The sequence below is a fragment of the Muntiacus reevesi genome, chromosome 1 (assembly GCF_963930625.1).
Source record: "Muntiacus reevesi chromosome 1, mMunRee1.1, whole genome shotgun sequence".
NCBI classification, from domain to species: Eukaryota; Metazoa; Chordata; class Mammalia; order Artiodactyla; family Cervidae; genus Muntiacus; species Muntiacus reevesi.
The window spans coordinates 88,074,518-88,093,318 of NC_089249.1; the positions used below are offsets into that span (position 1 = coordinate 88,074,518).

At 34.8% G+C, this 18,801-nt stretch overlaps 1 protein-coding gene across 2 annotated transcripts in view; it reads right to left on the minus strand.

The window, feature by feature from the left end:
- The window catches only part of MAN1A2 (mannosidase alpha class 1A member 2), a 151,852-nt gene that overhangs the window by 26,482 nt on the left and 106,569 nt on the right, over positions 1-18,801 (minus strand). For both annotated transcript variants that reach the window (XM_065906143.1, XM_065906135.1), the window contains exons 9-12: positions 15,793-15,908; positions 12,870-13,089; positions 6,760-6,932; positions 3,726-3,841 (exon numbers count right to left, since the gene is read on the minus strand). In XM_065906143.1, the coding sequence (XP_065762215.1) occupies positions 3,726-3,841; positions 6,760-6,932; positions 12,870-13,089; positions 15,793-15,908 (625 nt within the window). The remainder of the gene's footprint in view (positions 1-3,725; positions 3,842-6,759; positions 6,933-12,869; positions 13,090-15,792; positions 15,909-18,801) is intronic.

The window sequence follows — 18,801 nt, forward strand, 5'->3', positions numbered from 1 at the left end:
AGCAAAAATTTCAAGATATATTATCATGGCTACCATAAAACAGAATAACAATACTATCTTCATGTATAAATATGGCTCAGTCCCTTTGCTGTCCACCTGAAATAATCAGAACATTATCAATCAGCTATACTCCAATACAAAATAAAAAGCTTAAATAAATAAATGTTTTTAAAGAAAGAATATAATAGTATCTTGCACTAATGAAGGTGTAATGAGCAACTCAGTGACTGGTACTCTGCACTGGTTTATTCACATCTGATACAGTGTTCAGTCTAGGAAACCATGGACTCATTCTCCAGAGAAACCAACCAGAATGGTATCAGAAACAAATAATTCAGAAACTTGTCATCTTTAGCCTAATATATACAAATATTTTTAGTTTACATCCATGTAGAAGACTCCGTATTTCCAAAGGGTAAAGCATGGAACATAGAATGGAAATCGCAGTGAAACAGATTTTTAACTCAATATAAGAAAGATGCTTCTAGTAAAGAGAATTCAAATTGGAAAAGTTAAACGTCACTGTTTGCAGATGACATGATACTATACATAGAAGATCCAAAGGATGTTATCAGAAAACTATCATCAGAGCTCAGTGCTCTGGAATGAATTATCAGAGCTCAGCAATGAATCTAGTAAAGTTTCAGGTTATAAAATTAATACACAGGAATCTGTTGCATTTCTATACATTAACAATGAAAGATCAGAGAGCAAAATTCAAGAAGCAATTCCATTTACTATCATTCTTTGCATCACAAAGAATAAAATATCTAGGAATAAACCTACCTAAGGAGACAAAAGACCTGTACTCTGAAAACCATAAGATGCTGATGAAAGAAATAAAGAAGATATATAAATAGATAGAAAGATATACCATGTTTGTGGATTGGAAGAATCAATATTGTCAAAATGACTATACTACCCAAGGCAATCTAAGATTCAATGCAACCTCTATCAAATTATCAGTGGATCTCTTCACAGAACTAGACCAAAAAAAAATCTCAAAATTTGTATGGAGACATGAAAGACCCTGAAGAGCCAAAGTGATCTTGAAAAAGAAAAATGGAGCTGGGGAAATCAGGTTCCCTGACTTCAGACTGTACTACAAAGCTACAGTCATCAAAACAGTATGGTACCACATAAAGATAGAAATATAGATCAATGGAATAGGATAGAAAATCCAGAAAGAAGGACATGCACCTATAGTCAATTCATCTATGACAAAGGAGGCAAGACGATACAATGTTGGAAAGACAGTCTCTTCAACAAACGATGCTGGGAAAAGTGGACAGCCACATGTAAAAAAAAAAAACGAAATTAGATCATTCCTTAACTCCATACACAAAAAGAAGCTCAAAATGGATTAAAGACCTAAATGCTGGACCAGACACTATAAAACTCTCAGAGGAAAACATAGGCAGAACACTCTCCAACATAAATCACAGCAACATCTTTTTTAAATCCATCTCCCAGAATAATGGAAATTAAAGCAAAAATAAACAAATGGGGTCTACTTAAACTCAAAAACTTTTGCACAGTAAAAGAAACAATAAACAAAATGAAAAGACAACCCCAAGACTGACTGGGAGAAAATATTTGCAAATGATGTGACTGATAAGGGATTACACTCCAAAATTTATAAATAGCTTATTACATTTAATAGCATCACAAGAAGAAACTCACTCAAAAAATGGGTAGAAGACCTGAATAGACATTTCTCTAAAGAGGACATACAGACAGCCAACAGGCACATGAAAAGATGTTCAACACTGCTAGTTATTAGAGAAGTGCAAGTCAAAACTACAATGAGGTATCATCTCACACCAGTCAGAATGGCTATCACCAAAAAATCCACAAACAACAAATGTTGGGGAGGGTGTGGAGAGATGGGAACTTTCCTACACTGTTGGTGGGAATGTAAATTGGTACCACCACTATTGAGAACAGTACAGAGGTTCCTTAAAAAACTAAAAACAGAACTGCCATATGACCCTGCAATCCCACTTCTGGGCATACATCCAGAGAAAAACATGGCCCCAAAAGATACACGCACTTCAACGTTCCTGCAGCACTGTTTACAATAGCCAAGACATGGAGACAACCTCAACGTCCATTGACAGAGGAATGGATGAAGACATGGTACATACAGAGAGTGGAATATTACTCAGCCTCCAAAAAGAATGAAATAAGGTCATTTGCAGCAACATGTGTGGACCTAGAGAGTGTCATATTATGTGAAGTAAGTAAGACAGAGAAGGAGAAATATCATACGACATCCTTTATATCTGGGATCTAAGAAGAAATGATACAAATGAACTTACTTACAAAACAGAAACAGATTCTCAGACTTAGAAAACAAACTCATAGTCATGGTTGCCGGTGGGGTGGGGGTGAGGGGTGGGGTGGAGAGATACCTAAGGATTTCAGGAAGGTCATGTACACATTGCTAAATTTAAAATGGATAACCAGCGAAAACCTACTGTATAGCACATGGAACTCTGCTCACTGTTATGTGCCAGCCTGGATGGTAGGTCTGGGGGAGAATGGATACATATATATGTATGGCTGGGTCCCTTTGCTGTTTACCTAAAGCTATCACAACATTGTTAATCAGCTATAGCCCAATACAAAATGTTTTGGTGTCAAAAAAAATAAAATTAAAAACAAGAATGTGCTTCTAATATTAATAATAAAAGCTCCTGAACAATGCAATGGGTTAACCTTATATGGAAGGCAGTGATGTGCTTTATCATCCAACGAGATTAACAAAACACCTTACGGCACACTGTTCTTCATGCTGTAAAGAGACCTGTAGCATTGGGAATGTCCATATATAGAGAGGAGGAATGCACTGCAGTGGTGTTTGTTGGATCTCTAAATTTTTTGCAGCTCAAAAAATTTCTTCTGATTCTAGGCATAAAGACAGCAACTGAATTTGAGGCAGGAAAATAAGCAGTTTGTTTTTACCTGATAACAAAAGCAAAACCAGAAGAGGCTCTAAAAGAATAACACCAATAAGGTACATCACAGTATACATTTTGATGTTGTTGAAATACAATTAAGACATTCATCTCTCTCTCTATATATATGTGCACTTAATAGCCTACTTAATATTATACTGTGAAGAGTCTATAATATCCATTGTGGATGTGCAATAATTTATTTAACTTTCCAACTAATACTAACCCAACAGTAACTTTTTATAAACATTCAATAAACATTCATGTACATAAATTTTTTCCATAGCCTTGACTATATAAGCGTATTGATGTACTCTTATATAGCTTTCTAGAATTCTGCCATTATATTCAAATTCTGAATTTTAAGATAGATAGGGTAAAAAAGCACATAAGCAAGATACACAGGCACACACATGCTAAACAATTTCTGCCCCAGAGATTCTGATACCAGTGAAAACAGACACACCATAGTAAGTTGGTCTTGATTTTATGCATTTCTTTTTTAATAGTAAATTTGTTAAGAAGACAATGTTAATGCACAGTAAAGGGCTAAAGACAAAATAAAGGTACTCTTATTTGACAAAATAAGAGTCTAAGTTATTCTTCCATGAGATGAAACTAAAAATTGAAGACTCAACTACACAAGACTTTACTATATAGTTGGAATAAAATTTACTGGAATAAAACATAGTCTCAATTGATCATAGAGTGACCACATAGCAAAACCAGCCTACAGTTTAAAAAAATTTTACAGCATCTACTTACTTTAATGTTTCAGCAAGAAAGAAGCTCTGCTGTACATCATCATGTGTAGGAGTAGAGGAGTACACATCCTTCACCCCAGAAAATCCGCCACTGACTCGGCAGTACTTCTCAATAGCCTGTGAAAGAGATCAGACAAGAGTCAGTTCCACAAAAGTTCAGAGAGTCTCTATGAGAAGTTTATAGTTTCAGAATAAGACTTTTTTAATCAAATGGAAATAGCCTTGTACTGGAAAAATTAAGTGAAGCATCCTGTTTGATGTAGAACGTCTCTCTCTCCAAAACTCTTTAATCTTTTTAAGACATTTTATATTTTCCTAACTTAGGAGTCAAATTTAGTCTATTCACACTGAGTTAGATCTGTCTGGTACAATAAAACCTCATTAATTCTGACAAATCAAGAGGGAAGTCAGTTTGAATTAAAAATTTTAAATGCAGTTTTATCACTTCCAAGGATAAACAATTCAAATCATGCTAAAAGGTGTATTACTGAAGGAGCTCTCCACAACAACAGCAATATGATATTTACTATAAACATACTATATGCCAGACAGTGTATTATCATAATCCTATGAATTAAGCATTATAGTTGGTATAAACCGGCAGGAAGAGCCCACCCTCACACCTATTACAATAATAATCACAAATATTGAGAGCTAACAATCATTAAGAATTTACTATGTGCTGAAGGCTCTTCTAAGAGCTTTAAATCTATTAACAATTAAATTTCTAACAACCCTATGAGACTATCTTAATAGCTTTACTATTCAGATGGGAAAACTGAGGCAAAGAGTAATTCGCTCCACATTATTAACAACTATGTTCTACTGCCCAAAGGGAAGTTTATATTCTTAATTTATCTTTCTTCATCTTTGAACCTGTCTGAATAAAATATTCTGAATTAGAATCTATTCAAAACCCTGTTAATTTAAAACTATCAAACATTCTGCTTTTGTAGGTGTATTACACTTTACAATTAAGGCATACAGAAAAAGTTGAAAGCATGTATGGTTCTTTTCTTTCTCTCTTCCACTCCACCCAACCCAGAGAAGCTGAATGAAGGCATGGTTATCTTACTCATCATTAACAGTAGGCTGTGGCTTACTGTTTCTAGCCTTGCTACTTTTCTTACTTATCTGGTCTTCCTCCTTTCTGAAGGAGAGCTAATTAACACTTAAACTCTTCATTTTTACATAATTCCTCTAAATAAGAAGCATTAAATGTTAGGAGACATTCAAGTCATATTCACTGCAGGATTACCTTACCTCTTTCCCCTATATTGGAGAATGGAATGGCAACCCACTCCAGTATTTTTGCCTGGAGAATCCCATGGACAGAGGAGCCTGGCGGGCTACAGTCCATAGGGTTGCAAAGAGTCAGACACAATTGAATGACTAACACTCACTTCTCCCATACATTGATTTACCTCAGTATTAGTAAGGCATTACTACACAACAGAAGTGTGTGTGTGTCCTATTCTCAAACCACTGTGCCAACATTTTGTCTCTTTCTCAACTGTGGCAGGACCCTCCTGCACAAAGTTCCCCTAGCAGCTGTGGTCCCAATTTTGGACCCAGGCAGAGAGAAGCAGCAACAATAAATGCTTTGTCTATTCCTGCTCTGTATTTGTAATCACCTTGCTTCTATTAAGTCTCTTAAACTCCATAAAGAACATCTATGACACATAAGTGTCCTCACCTTAGTTCAAGTCTTTATCACATCATTTCTATATTATTGCAGTGGTCTCCAAAACCCACCAACTTGCAGATTACAATCAGATCCTTTTGTTGTGTTATTCCCCACTAAAAAGTCTTCAGCAGTTCCTTCCCCTTTCATAAACCTTTAGTAGTCCCAGGATGGATTCTTAAAGTTAAGGAGTTTTAGTGGGTAAGAGATGGAGAAGAAAAAGAAGATCAGAGGGATTGTGAGCTAGGCAAAAGACTTTCTACCCCTACTTTGCAAATGAGAAACACTTGCATAGTACATGAGAAAAGTGTGTGTGTACGATGTCTGAAATCCTAAGTATTCATGCCTTGACCTGACATGCAAGACTATCTACATAATGACTCCAAACTTTTGTTTGTCTAGTTGACCTGTGAAACCTTCTTTTTACATAAACTGGTCTACATTCTGATCTAAAATACATCTTACACATTCTTGTTTGTGCAATTTATTAACACTATCTCACCTAGAATGTCCTTGGTTCTAGTAAGACTCCGAGTTTAAGGTAAATAATTTGAATATGAATATCCACTGTAATTAGTACTATTTATCATAATTAGTATGTCTCAGAGAATAAAATACTTCCTCACTTCCAGTGGTAAGTTATACTTTCATGAAAAATTTTAATAATTTTTCTTTCTCCCAGGTGCTGATGACAATGGAATTCTCTGAAAGGTTAGGGTTTTATAAGTAAACCATTTGCTTACTTTACTTACTAGCCATTAAAAATTCCTCATTTCAAATGTGCATACACACACAAAGGTGGCACAGTGGTAGAGAATCTGCATGCCAATGCAGGAGACACAAGAGAGGTGGTGGGTCTGATCCCTAGGTCAGGAAGATCCTTTGAGTAGGAAATGGCAACCCATTCCAGTATTCTTGCCTGGAAAATCCCATGGACAGAGGAGCCTACGGGGCTACAGTCCATGGGGCTGCAGTCAGACATGACAGAGTGTGCCCACAACACACACACATATATGGAGAGACAGAGAGTATGTGCGTATGTTGGCATTATCTTTCAGTGCAGAAAAATCTTAACAATTCAGCAATCATTCCTGTGGTGCCACTAAGAAATTACTCTGAACACAAACTGAAATGAATGGGGGTTAATTTACCTAGGCTGTGAATCTGGGCAATTCTACAATGATTTTACTTTACTCTAGAGGTTAAGCATTAATAGTCAAGTATAGAAATTTTATAATCATAGTGAAAAACTGCCATGCTAAACATGAAGTAACATGGATGAGGACACATGGCACTATAGGAGGCTTAATTTAACACTCTTGCACATAAAATGAAATACTGGCTTATTTACCAGTGCTGCTTCCCAGCCCCACTCCCTGTATCTTGGATCATGAGTGAATCGCCACAGGTACCAATAGGTTTCAATGACTTCTGGACGGAGGATGTAATACTTTTCAGCCTGTCGGACTGCCACAGCTTCTACTGCACCATCAAACTTGAATGATTCAGGACCGAGTTTTAATGCTGTAACATGACAAAAGAAATAAATGGGCACAATAAACCATTTTTGTTGGGTTTGCCAGAGATTTTTCCTCCCTTGAAAGAATATAGTATGAAGTAATTTTACAGCTGTTTTATTGTTGCTGTTTTGCAAAATCAGTGACTTTAAAAGATCCACATTTGATTTTCTTATAAATATTCCTATTATTCTGACATGAAATATTTCTCATAAATAATGTATATCAACATACTGCTACATCTAACTAAAGTGACAAGAGTCTAGTAATTCTTTAGAAACAAATGCAAGGCTAGACATAAGCACATTAAATTTCTGTTTTGGTCCAAAATCAAATTAAAGAGATAAATATATTGTACAAAATTATTTTTTAAAAAGTCAAGACAATTTAGGTCTTTTTACAAAACACATACCTGTAAAAAAACATTTCAGAGCTCAGATTTTGAGTTAAACTTAGCTGCAGATTATAATCTTTTAAAGTATACCATAGTATGTTAAGAAGCAATACATTTTAAAACTTAAGCTAGTTTTAAAATCATCTCTCTTCTATAACCTCTGTATATACAGCTAGGAAGAGGTTCAAATTGCGAACCACTAAGAACTTCATCAGTAAATTGCTCATTTATCAGTCTGAATAAATATCTGAAGCTAACAATACTGTAAATCAACGACAGTTAAAGAAAAAACTTAAAAGAAACCTGGCCATTACACATATACAACATTACATAAAATACCTTAAATGATATGATTTCCATTCAGGCTGGAATATAGTACTACATGAAAGGCTTTTAAAGAACCTCTTTCTAATCACACCCAGCACTCTAAACCTGGGCAATATAAAATCACCCTCCACTGGGATGTTGGAGTCACACACAATTACCACTCTCAGCTGTCATCTTTCTTTCTTTTTACTAGTTTGTATCAGTGCCAAATAATTTCAAGGTCTCTCACTTCTTTCAAGAAATGCTAGATACTTTTATATTCTCAGAAAAGGTAGCATAAGAACCATGCCAAAACAAAAGCATGCCATAGTAGTTGGCATGATATTCACAATGGCCAAATTTTAGCAGTGTAAGGGTGACACCATAAATTCCAAATAATCATAATTAAAATAAAGCATTTCATACCACTCCCAACACCGAAGAAAAAACACAAAACCAAAAAACACTGTAGTGATGGTAGGTCTATTAAAAGCAAACCATGATCCAGAAGAGAGCTAAAAACCAAGTTGTTACTACTAAGTCTTGGAGAACTAAAGTAGAACTTAAGAAGGCGTTTTTAACCTGAGGACATAACTCTATGATAGGCTTTGGAAGAGGGAGATAATGTTGTGTCCAAGAAGCCTCTGAAATTGCATGCAAAACCTTATGTGTGCTCATATAGTTCTGACCACCTCCTCAATGGGATGTGAGGTAAGGACTAACCAAGAAATTATTACTATATTGTAAGAAAACTACTCAGCTTACTGACAAGATCTGGCATACAATCAAATATTATTGTCATTTATTTATTTGTTTTTTTTTTTAATTTTTATTAGTTGGAGGCGAGTTACTTTACAATACTGTAGTGGTTTTTGTCATACATTGACATGAATCAGCCATGGATTTACATGTATTCCCCATCCCGATCCCCCCTCCTACCTCCCTCTCTACCCGATCCCTCTGGGTCTTCCCAGTGCACCAGGCCCGAGCACTTGTCTCATTTAAAAATCTTTTTAAAATAAGAAAGTCAAACAAACATCATAGGCACCGAAATTATAGTAATCCAATAAATAGGAAGATAAGTCATTTACTCTGGGTTTCATGTTTTTCTTTTCTCAAAGACTAGGAGTGTTAAGTGATCATATGGAGTTTTCAAATGTTAACCTTAAAGCTAACTTTAAATTAGATAATAATCCCATTTATTCTAATAATTTTATTGTAATAATAATCAGAATATCACTTGAAGACACTGGCTGTGTGGAACTAATATTTAGACTTACTAAAATTTTTATTTCAATGATTAATCATTCATAACTTCATTCATGAGGAGTTGGTGAGTAAAAACATATAAGTCTAATACACATACCATATCCATTATTTTTGCCAAATCATTGCTTTCATGTTTCTGAGGGCATTACTTCTCAGGTGCTCTTTTGCTTAAGCAATGTTGTAAAAAATAACTTCGTAACATTCTACCTCTACTTAATTTCTATTCCTTACCTAAAATTTCCCACTTACAAGTGATAAATCATTTCTAAAAGGAAAATAATCCAACAGGAAAATTTTGAGTCAAAATCATAAATAATTTAGTGCTTGAGTAAAAAGAACTCTAGAGGAAGCAAAAATCATATAATGAAGGTGAAGGAAAGAGATATGCACAAATTTGAAAAATGAAAGTAAAACATCAAATGCAATAAAAAGTCAGTTGTAAGACAGTAAGAGATAATTTTAAAGCAGGCACAGATTTGTAAAGTCTTGGGAAATAAAATTCATACATGTCTTTCAAGGCAGGTAGAATCTGTAGAGATGGAAAAATAACTACACTTAAGTTAACAAAAGATAGTTAACAAAAGCTAAAAAGCACATGACAGAGGATGAGATGGTTGGATGGCATCACTGACTCAATGGACGTGAGTCTGAGTGAACTCCAGGAGTTGGTGATGGACAGGGAAGCCTGGAGTGCTGCAGTCCATGGGGTCGCAAAGAGTCGGACATGACTGAACGACTGAACTGAACTGAACTGAAAAAGCACAAAGAATATTCTTGGACATGCAATCTGACTACAGTTTGAATGGTCTAATAGCAAGAGAAGAATTTAAACTATTTTCCTGTATTCTTTCCAATCAACTTCTCTTAAGGAAACAATAGCTGTAAAAACTCTTAAAATATGTCCATTTCTCCATGTTCCATGGATGTTTTGTCCATTGGATGTGTTATATCTAAACAGATTAAATTCTACCCCCCCCAGATGTGACAGCACATAGTCTAAGGAAGGTTTTATCCAATTTCAATATGAATTAAGTTATATAATAGTCATTATTTTAATAATGTTCAGCAGTTTGTCTGTCTTTTTAATCTAGAAACCCAGATAGAGAAAGTACTGTATTCTGGAAGTCTTAAGATCTGGTTTGGCATTTATTTTGCATTATATCTCAGAATATGGGCTTCCTTGGAGGCTCAGATGTTAAAGAATCTGCCTACAATGCAGGAAACCCGAGTTCAACCCCTGGGTCAGGAAGATTCCCTGGAGAAGGAAATGGCAACCCAGTCCAGTATTCTTGCCTGGAGAATTCAATGGACAGCAGAACCAGCAGGCTACAGTCCATGGGGTTGCAAAGAGCTGGACATGACTGAGTGTCCAACACTTTCACTTTTCATACCTGAGGTATGAATAAACTAAAACAATGTATCAATTTAGCTTCCCATGCAGATATAATGTCTTCCCAGGTGGCACTAGTGGTAGAGAACCCATCGGCCAATGCAGGAGACATACAGGACATGGGTTCGATCCCTGGGTCAGGAAGATCCCCTGGAGGAGGGCATGGCTACCCACTCCAGTATTTTTGCCTGGAAAATTCACAAGAACAGAGGAGCCTGGTGGGCTACAGTCCACGGGTTCACAAAGAGTCAGACACAACTGAAGCAACCTAGCACACACCACTAAATTACTGCTCTGTTTCATGAAGATTCAGCAATGTTTCCTACAAACCTAACTAAATATTAAGCAGTAGGTCATGTTTATCAGTAAGTGGAATATATGAAGAATACCAGATTTTGAAATAATGTTAATTCTAATTCCAACAAACTGAAGTGAAACCCCAAGGCAGTAATTACTGCATGAAATTAACCCAAATAACTACTAAGAAGTGGATATATTTTAAAACAAGTTAGCCAAAAATTATAGCACAGCTATAAGAAAATACAGCAGAAGATGTAATAACCTGGCGGGAAGTAAGCAAAACTAGGACTGTACTTTTTAATTAAAAGATCTAAGCTGGAGATTAAAGATAAGTAAAAACAGTGAAAGACTTGAAAATACAGGATACAAATCAAATAGTAATCTTTTGGGGTATACTATGGGAAAGAGAGCCCCAGGTTCTTGACTGGCAATGTGAAAACGACATCAGAGCAAGCATGATAGCAACAACCATATACTGCATTTTTAAAAATTTCATTTAAACTCAAAACATTCTGAAGAAAACAGGTTGGATATTATTATCCCAATTTTTTGCAGACAGAGCAACTGAGGCTTAGGAAGGTTAAATGATTTACCTAAGACTCATAGTTAGTAAATAGTGAAATATGGGATTTTTCAACCTAGTTCACATGTTCTTTTCATAGTATCAGTGTTTCAAGTCAGCATTGGCAATATCATTATGAAATGTGAAAGTCAGAACTGTACAGTAATATGAGGAATCCTTTCATAACTCTGGTATTCTATGAATTTTTCAAAGGCAAGGAAGACATCTTGTTTACACTTTAACCCATACGAATCCAGCATAGTGCTCGGCACAAAACATGTGCTCCATGTTTAATGGAGTGAATGATTAATTATAATAATCATAACAGACCATATTATAATGTGTCTGTTGAATGAAATCCTACTATCTTAGATCTAATATTTGATTTGTGGTCAAAATTTGCAAAACAAGTATTATTATCATGGGTCCTAGTACAAACACTTAATATCCATTCTGTTCCTCGATGTCATACTAATTTCAGCTATATTTTAAGTATATATTTGATATCCTACAATATATTTTAACTTCAATTTGTAACTCAGGTCACTGACTTCAGATGCATTATGTACTAAGTTAAATCACCACAAAACGATATCTGCTTCAATGTCCTTTTGACTTAGTTATATTTTGTCAAGAAATGGAATCTTCACTTTAGTTACTGAGATAAGCTGAAGGGTCAATTTCACAGTAAGTTCAATTCCTTATTATATAAAAATAACTTGACAGATTAAAAAACTAGGATAAATTTTAAGCCAATCATATCAGTTTCATAGTACCTGATGATATATTAACCCTGAAACATAAATTTAGTTATTTAACTAAAGCAACAATTCAATTTCTAAAATCACAATCAGAAATTCCTAGCTTTCAGTTTTTCAGGGAGTCCATTATCCATTATTTCATATAGAAACATACATTTTTAAAGCCAGAGGAAAAACCTGGAAGACCATGCTCAGTGTTTCTCAATGCTATTCTTCAGGCTTTTATTTAAATCTAATTGCCTTCTCCTTCCATGAAATCTTATATTTAACAAATACATATATACTGTTTATCTATCTATGACTAAATGCATGTGTGTATACGTGCGTGCGCACACACACACAACAATATTTTTCACCCTCAGAAACCAACTTTTGTCACCTATAAAACTGAGTATCATCTCACTTTTTTTAGGTGAGGACCCTGAAGTCCAAAAATACCACCTATTTCCCTAAAGAAACATGAAAGCTTCTTTTTAAAGGCACAAACAAGTTAAAAATTATTGGTGAACTAAGAGACAAACTACCAATTATCTAGATACCAATTATACATTCAATTTGACTAATATCTTTTAGCTATTCCTATTTTCATAAGAAGATAGGCAAGGCATGTAACCTAAATCAATTCTATACTCTTTTAAGCAACTCATTTTATAGAAGTGGAAATAAACTAATTCTTCTGTATTAAAACAATGTTATCCCATACATTAAGCCCTACCTATTGTCTTTAAAACAACTTCTTCAAAATCTTTATTTAAAAAAACAGAATTCAGAATAATAATTTAAAAAAAGATTCAGGAACACGTATTTAGAATTAAAATTCAAGTTTTTTAAAAAATAACTTACTATGTTAGAATAAATTATTTTGAAATGAAAATGCCTATTTATTTTCCTTCTAATCCCTGGACATATTTTTATCTTAAGATTATTTTAAACTAAACAATTAGCATTATTAATATTCTTACCAGTTCTGTCATAGGACTCATGACATGTACGTGCAATTTCCGCCCCCAGCTCTAAATAATGTCCAGCTTTATCCATTCTGGAACCATCTGCTCCTAGTACAAACATTCCCCCAGCAAAGCAGGCCAAATGCCCCATCTTCTTTTCCAAGTGTCCATTCTTCCATTCTCCAATAAAGGTAAGACCTCCACGAGACTTCCTAATAAGATGTTTTTCTATAGCCTATGAGAAAGAGTAGATATTCAAAATTTTAGAGGCAAAGTGTTAGTATTCAGATTTACTACATCCTTCTGGCACAAAACCTTGGTAAGACGATATTCTACAAAGCAGTAACTATCCTGAACTGAAAGACTTAACTTACAATAATTAAGTTTGGGAATGAACAATCAAGTTACATATAATGTTAAACAAGTATTTCAATCACTACTATAATGAGACAAGGTGGGAGAGAGAAGACTGGCCTGAAATTACCTTTCAACATAACATTTCCCATATTACTGTTTTTCTACTTCCTGCTCTAAAGGAAATGCATAATAACCAGTCAGTTGAGGTGAGGATGACAAGTTACAATTCAGAGACCCTGCTAATTTATTTTCTATTTCATACAACAAAAAGTGAATAGGAAGAACAACACTCAAGTTAAACAGAAAAATATGATTTTGATAATTAGTTAAAATGGCTTCTTTTTCATATAATTGTTCAAGTATTTTAAGAAGGCTTAGTAGGTGAAATATCTTAATGCTATAAAACTTAGAAAACTAAATTGAAAGTTCAAACATAATTCCTTAGTCTCTTACTTCACAAACTTAGGCATTTGTTTTGGAGGCTGTGCCATGGTTAAGAGAGGCCATGAGATAATATCAATTTTATCCATTCTCCTAAAATGTCAATTTTACTTCTTCTGAAATGTCAACTTTACTTAAAGGAATGGGAATGATGAAAGAAATCTTTACTAAACCTGAATATAACACAAAGTAAAATCCATAACTACACAATTTTTAAAAAGAAAGCTAAGATGTAAGATCCAGGGATATGGATACCTGTAAGCATAGAGGAAGGCCAGATGAGGATGGAATAATTTAAATACACTAGTTTAGAAAGACAAATTTACAAATGATTTATCTTAAATTAGAATCAATTTTAAAAATTCATAATCATTCCTACCTCTTCCATGCATACAACATGTCATTTATTTTACTATCTGTATATACTCTGTCTTCTAACATAATTCTGTTATCAAAGATAATTAACATTGCAAAAATTGCATACATGTCTCAAAATGAAAGTTAGCTAATTGGTTACTTAAACACTCTTATAGGTGCCCATTTTCGACCTAAGGACTAATAAAAACAGGATACAGAAAACAAATATAGAAAGAAAATTAGGACACATAACTTATATAGCAGATGATTCATGGAAAATAAATTTTAATTTATGAGATTAAGTTTCAAAACAGGCATCATGCATTTCAGAGTATTAATATATCATTTTAAAACAATGACAAATATGTTCTTTACCCTGTAGGAAAAATTATTAAAAATAAAAGGGAAAATGTTTTCAGATTTAAATTATTACAAGAAAGTAGCAAACTATGAAGAAAAAAATGATTACACAATATACGACATGTCACACTTTATCAAAAATAAAAATATTAAATACACTCATTTATCAAATACTTATTGAACACCTATTGTTTCAGGTCATACAAGACAATAATAAATAAATTAGTCTGTCTTCAAAGAAGCTACAATCTAGTGGGACTTAGACGTGTGGATATTTTCAACACTGTGATACTAAAATTGCTACATTCTTCCTAGATAGTAACTTTTCCTGCATCATAAAAATTTCTAGATTTAAAGCTTAATAACAGAATAAAATTCTCCAGCTTTTCAAAATGTAAGTCTTCAAAAGGAATTTTAGAAGTCACCTACTATTCCTGATTATAATTTAGTTCATTTTCTTAGTCAACACACTCCTTCAAGAAACATTTATACCTACGGTAGGCAAACCAGTACAATGCAACATGTTAGTTCAACTCCTGTGCATTTTTATAAAACTACAGAGATTAGTTCCTTAAAAAGTGAGAATATATATGGGTAGTAAGATCCTTGGTTTAACTAAACGATAAAAGCACGATAACTCTGAGTACGGGTCATTGACTAGAGTCAGAATGGTGCTGTTATATATAAAACATCTGACTTTAAAAGTGACTAAATTATTAAAGGAATATGGGTTTATACTAGATCAGAAGCAAGTAATTTACAAAGTGACTAACACTTGGAAATACCACATATAAGTGTTTCCAAGAGTGAAATCTGTCGCAATTTTAAATGGCCACAACATGCAGCACAAGGTTACATGAACGTAAAACAACACAGAACAGTGGCTAAGAGCACAGGCCCGGGACCTAGACTGCTCAGACACGGGTTCCATCACTACCTAAGCCATGCAAGCTTTACTTCTCTGCACTTGGAGGTCTCATGAGTAAAACGGTAGAGAAGATTAAATGATTTCACCTAAGTAAAAGGAATCAGAACAGTGCAAATACTGTAAAATGTAAAAAATACTATGAAAGTGTCTTGTCCTTACATTTCACCTATAAGGCTCTTGATGTGTAGGTTTAATTGGTCATTTCAAATGAGGAATGCTTATGGAAAAGTATGTTGAGTCAGAAGTTTTTCCAGGCTCTGCAGAAAATAGCTACAAATAATTGAAATAAATTTTCATACATAAATATGCTACACTAAATTCTTCAACAATTAAAGTGCTACAATAAAGGAAAATAATATATGACTATTATATTGAAATACTAACAAACTCTAAGTGAATATAAATAATAAAATATATATAGAATGTTCATCAATTTCTATGAAATACATAATATATTTGAGATGTTAAGCAGGTAAATGTTCCAATAATAATTACCTCAATAGCATCATCATACATTTTTCTGGCTTCATGGTCTGTTTTATCTGACATCAACCATGCTTTTAGTAAGTACTCATAAAAACTGTCTCCTAGCCCGCCAACTGATGTGTGATCTGCAACAGAAAAGAAAAGGATGGAGGTGGAAGAAAGAGAAGACAGAGGACAAAAAATAATATTTTTAAATTATAATGACTATATTACGTATCAATAATTTAAACATCATATTGACAGCCCTATTGCCAACACACTTCAAATTTAATCCAGTAGGAGGGTACCATAATCACTCTTCTCTACATCTGAACCTAATTTTCTAGAAAATCTTTTTCTGCTTGATGTGATATTTTACATGGTTAGTAGTCTTTTTCAAGTATTGACGAATATGTGGAAGAACACCACTGAAGGGAATGTACATCCACTTTGTAAAATAAGTTGGCAGCTTCTTTAAAAGATAAACATATATACCTACCATAAAATACAAATATTCCACTCTTGGTTTACTTATGAGAAAAAAAGGACATACATCCACTCGAACGCTTCTGTGTTCATAGCACTTTATTTGTAACAGCCCCAGTGTGAAAATAAGCCAAATACCCATCAACAGGTGAATGGATAAACAAATTGTGGTATTCCACAAAGTGGGATTATACTCAGAACTACTAATACACACAAAATGGATGAAGCTCAAAATAATTATGCTGAGTTAAAGCATCTCACACGCTAGTAAAGTAATGCTCAAAATTCTCCAAGCCAGACTTCAGCAATACGTGAGCTGTGAACTTCCAGATGTTCAAGCTGGTTTTAGAAAAGGCAGAGGAACCAGAGACCAAATGGCCAACATTCGCTGGATCATCGAAAAAGCAAGAGAGTTCCAGGAAAACGTGTATTTCTGCTTTATTGACTATGCCAAAGCCTTTGACTGTGTGGATCACGATAAACTGTGGAAAATTCTGAAAGAGATGGGAATACCAGAACATCTGACCTGCCTCTTGAGAAACCTATATGCAGGTCAGGAAGCAACACTTAGAACTGGACATGAAATAACAGACTGGTTCCAAATAGGAAAAGGAGTACGTCAAAGCTGTGTATTGTCACCCTGCTTATTTAACTTATATGCAGAGTACATCATGAGAAACGCTGAGCTGGAAGAAGCACAAGCTGGAATCAAGACTGCCGGGAGAAATATCAATAACCTCAGATAAGCAGATGACATCACCCTTATGGCAGAAAGTGAAGAGGAACTAAAAAGCCTCTTGATGAAAGTGAAAGAGGAGAGTGAAAAAATTGGCTTAAAGCTCAACATTCAGAAAACTAAGATCATGGCATCTGGTCCCATCACTTCATGGGAAATAGATGAGGAAATAGTGGAAACAGTGTCACACTTTATTTTTTGGGCTCCAAAATCACAGCAGATGGTGACTGCAGCCATGAAATTAAAAGACACTTACTCCTTGCAAGGAAAGTTATGACCAACCTAGACAGCATATTAAAAAGCAAGACATCACTTTGCCAACAAAGGTCCGTCTAGTCAAGGCTATGGTTTTTCCAGTGGTCATGTATGGATGTGAGAGTTGGACTGTGAAGAAAGCTGAGCACTGAAGAATTGATGCTTTTGAACTGTGGTGTTGGAGAAGACTCTTGAGAGTCCCTTGGACTGCAAGGAGATCCAACCAGTCCATCCTAAAGGAGATAAGTCCGGTGTTCATTGGAAGGACTGATGCTGAAGCTGAAACTCCAATACTTTGACCACCTCATGCGAAGAGTTGACTCACTGGAAAAGACTCTGATGCTGGGAGGGATGGGGGGCAGGAGGAAAAGGGGACGACAGAGGATGAGATGGCTGGATGGCATCACCGACTCAATGGACATGTGTTTGAGTAAACTCCGGGAGTTGGTGATGGACAGGGAGGCCTGGCGTGCTGTGATTCATGGGGTCGCAAAGAGTCGGACACGACTGAGCGACTGAACTGAACTGAACTGAAAGGAGCCAGAAAATTAGAGTACATATGAAGGACTGCATTTATGTAAGATTCTAAAAAATACAAACCTATTCTATCATTTCTATAATGATAGAAAGCAGATCACTGGTTGCTTGATAAAGGAGTGAGAAAGGGAGTAAGGAAAAAAAATCCTAAAGGGGTTACGAGGAAGTCTTTTGGGGTAAGCATATGTTTATTATTTTTATTGTAGTGGTAGTTTACATAAGTATATACTTATTTTAAGGCTTATTGAACTGCATACTTCAAACACATACAGCTTATTATATGTCAACTTTACCTTAATGAAACTGTTTTTACAAAATCAAGTAAACAAAATAAAAAGGATATTTGGAATCAGTCCAAACCGATCAGTAACATCAACAAACTTGTTTCAATTCATCTTTTAAAATAAACTGAGACTCACTCTGTATTTTTAAAAATTCTATCTTCTTAATCTATATAAATACTTTTTACTAAAGACACATATAAATACTAAAATTGTGCAGGAAATTAAAAAGAAATGGTGAAAAGACAGATGAGGATGGATAGGAGTTTTATACAGAAGATTTAAGGAGAGTAAAGAAAAAGAAAGTAAACTGATCAAAGTTAGAGCTATCAGGGGTACTGGTGGTCCAGTTAGAATTGGAAATTATAAATTTGTAGTCATCTTAGTCGCTCAGTTGTATCCGACTCTTTGCAAGTCTGCCAGGTTACTTTGTACATGAGGTTTTCCAGGTAAGAATACTGGAGTGGGTTGCCATTTCCTTCTGCAGGGGCTCTTCCTGACCCAGGGATTGAACCCAGGTCTCCTGCACTGCAGGCAGATTCTTTACTGTCTGAGCCATTAGGGCCCAGGTTTGTTATAAATTTGTAGTGACTTTAACCTTTATTATTGATGATTTTCACCAGCAATGCTCCGCTGATAATAGATGAATGGAAAAGGTACACAGCTGGGTTGATACAAGCATTGGGTTTGTAGGACAGACAACACAGAAGACTAAAGGTACTGGAGTATTCTCACACTGGTTCA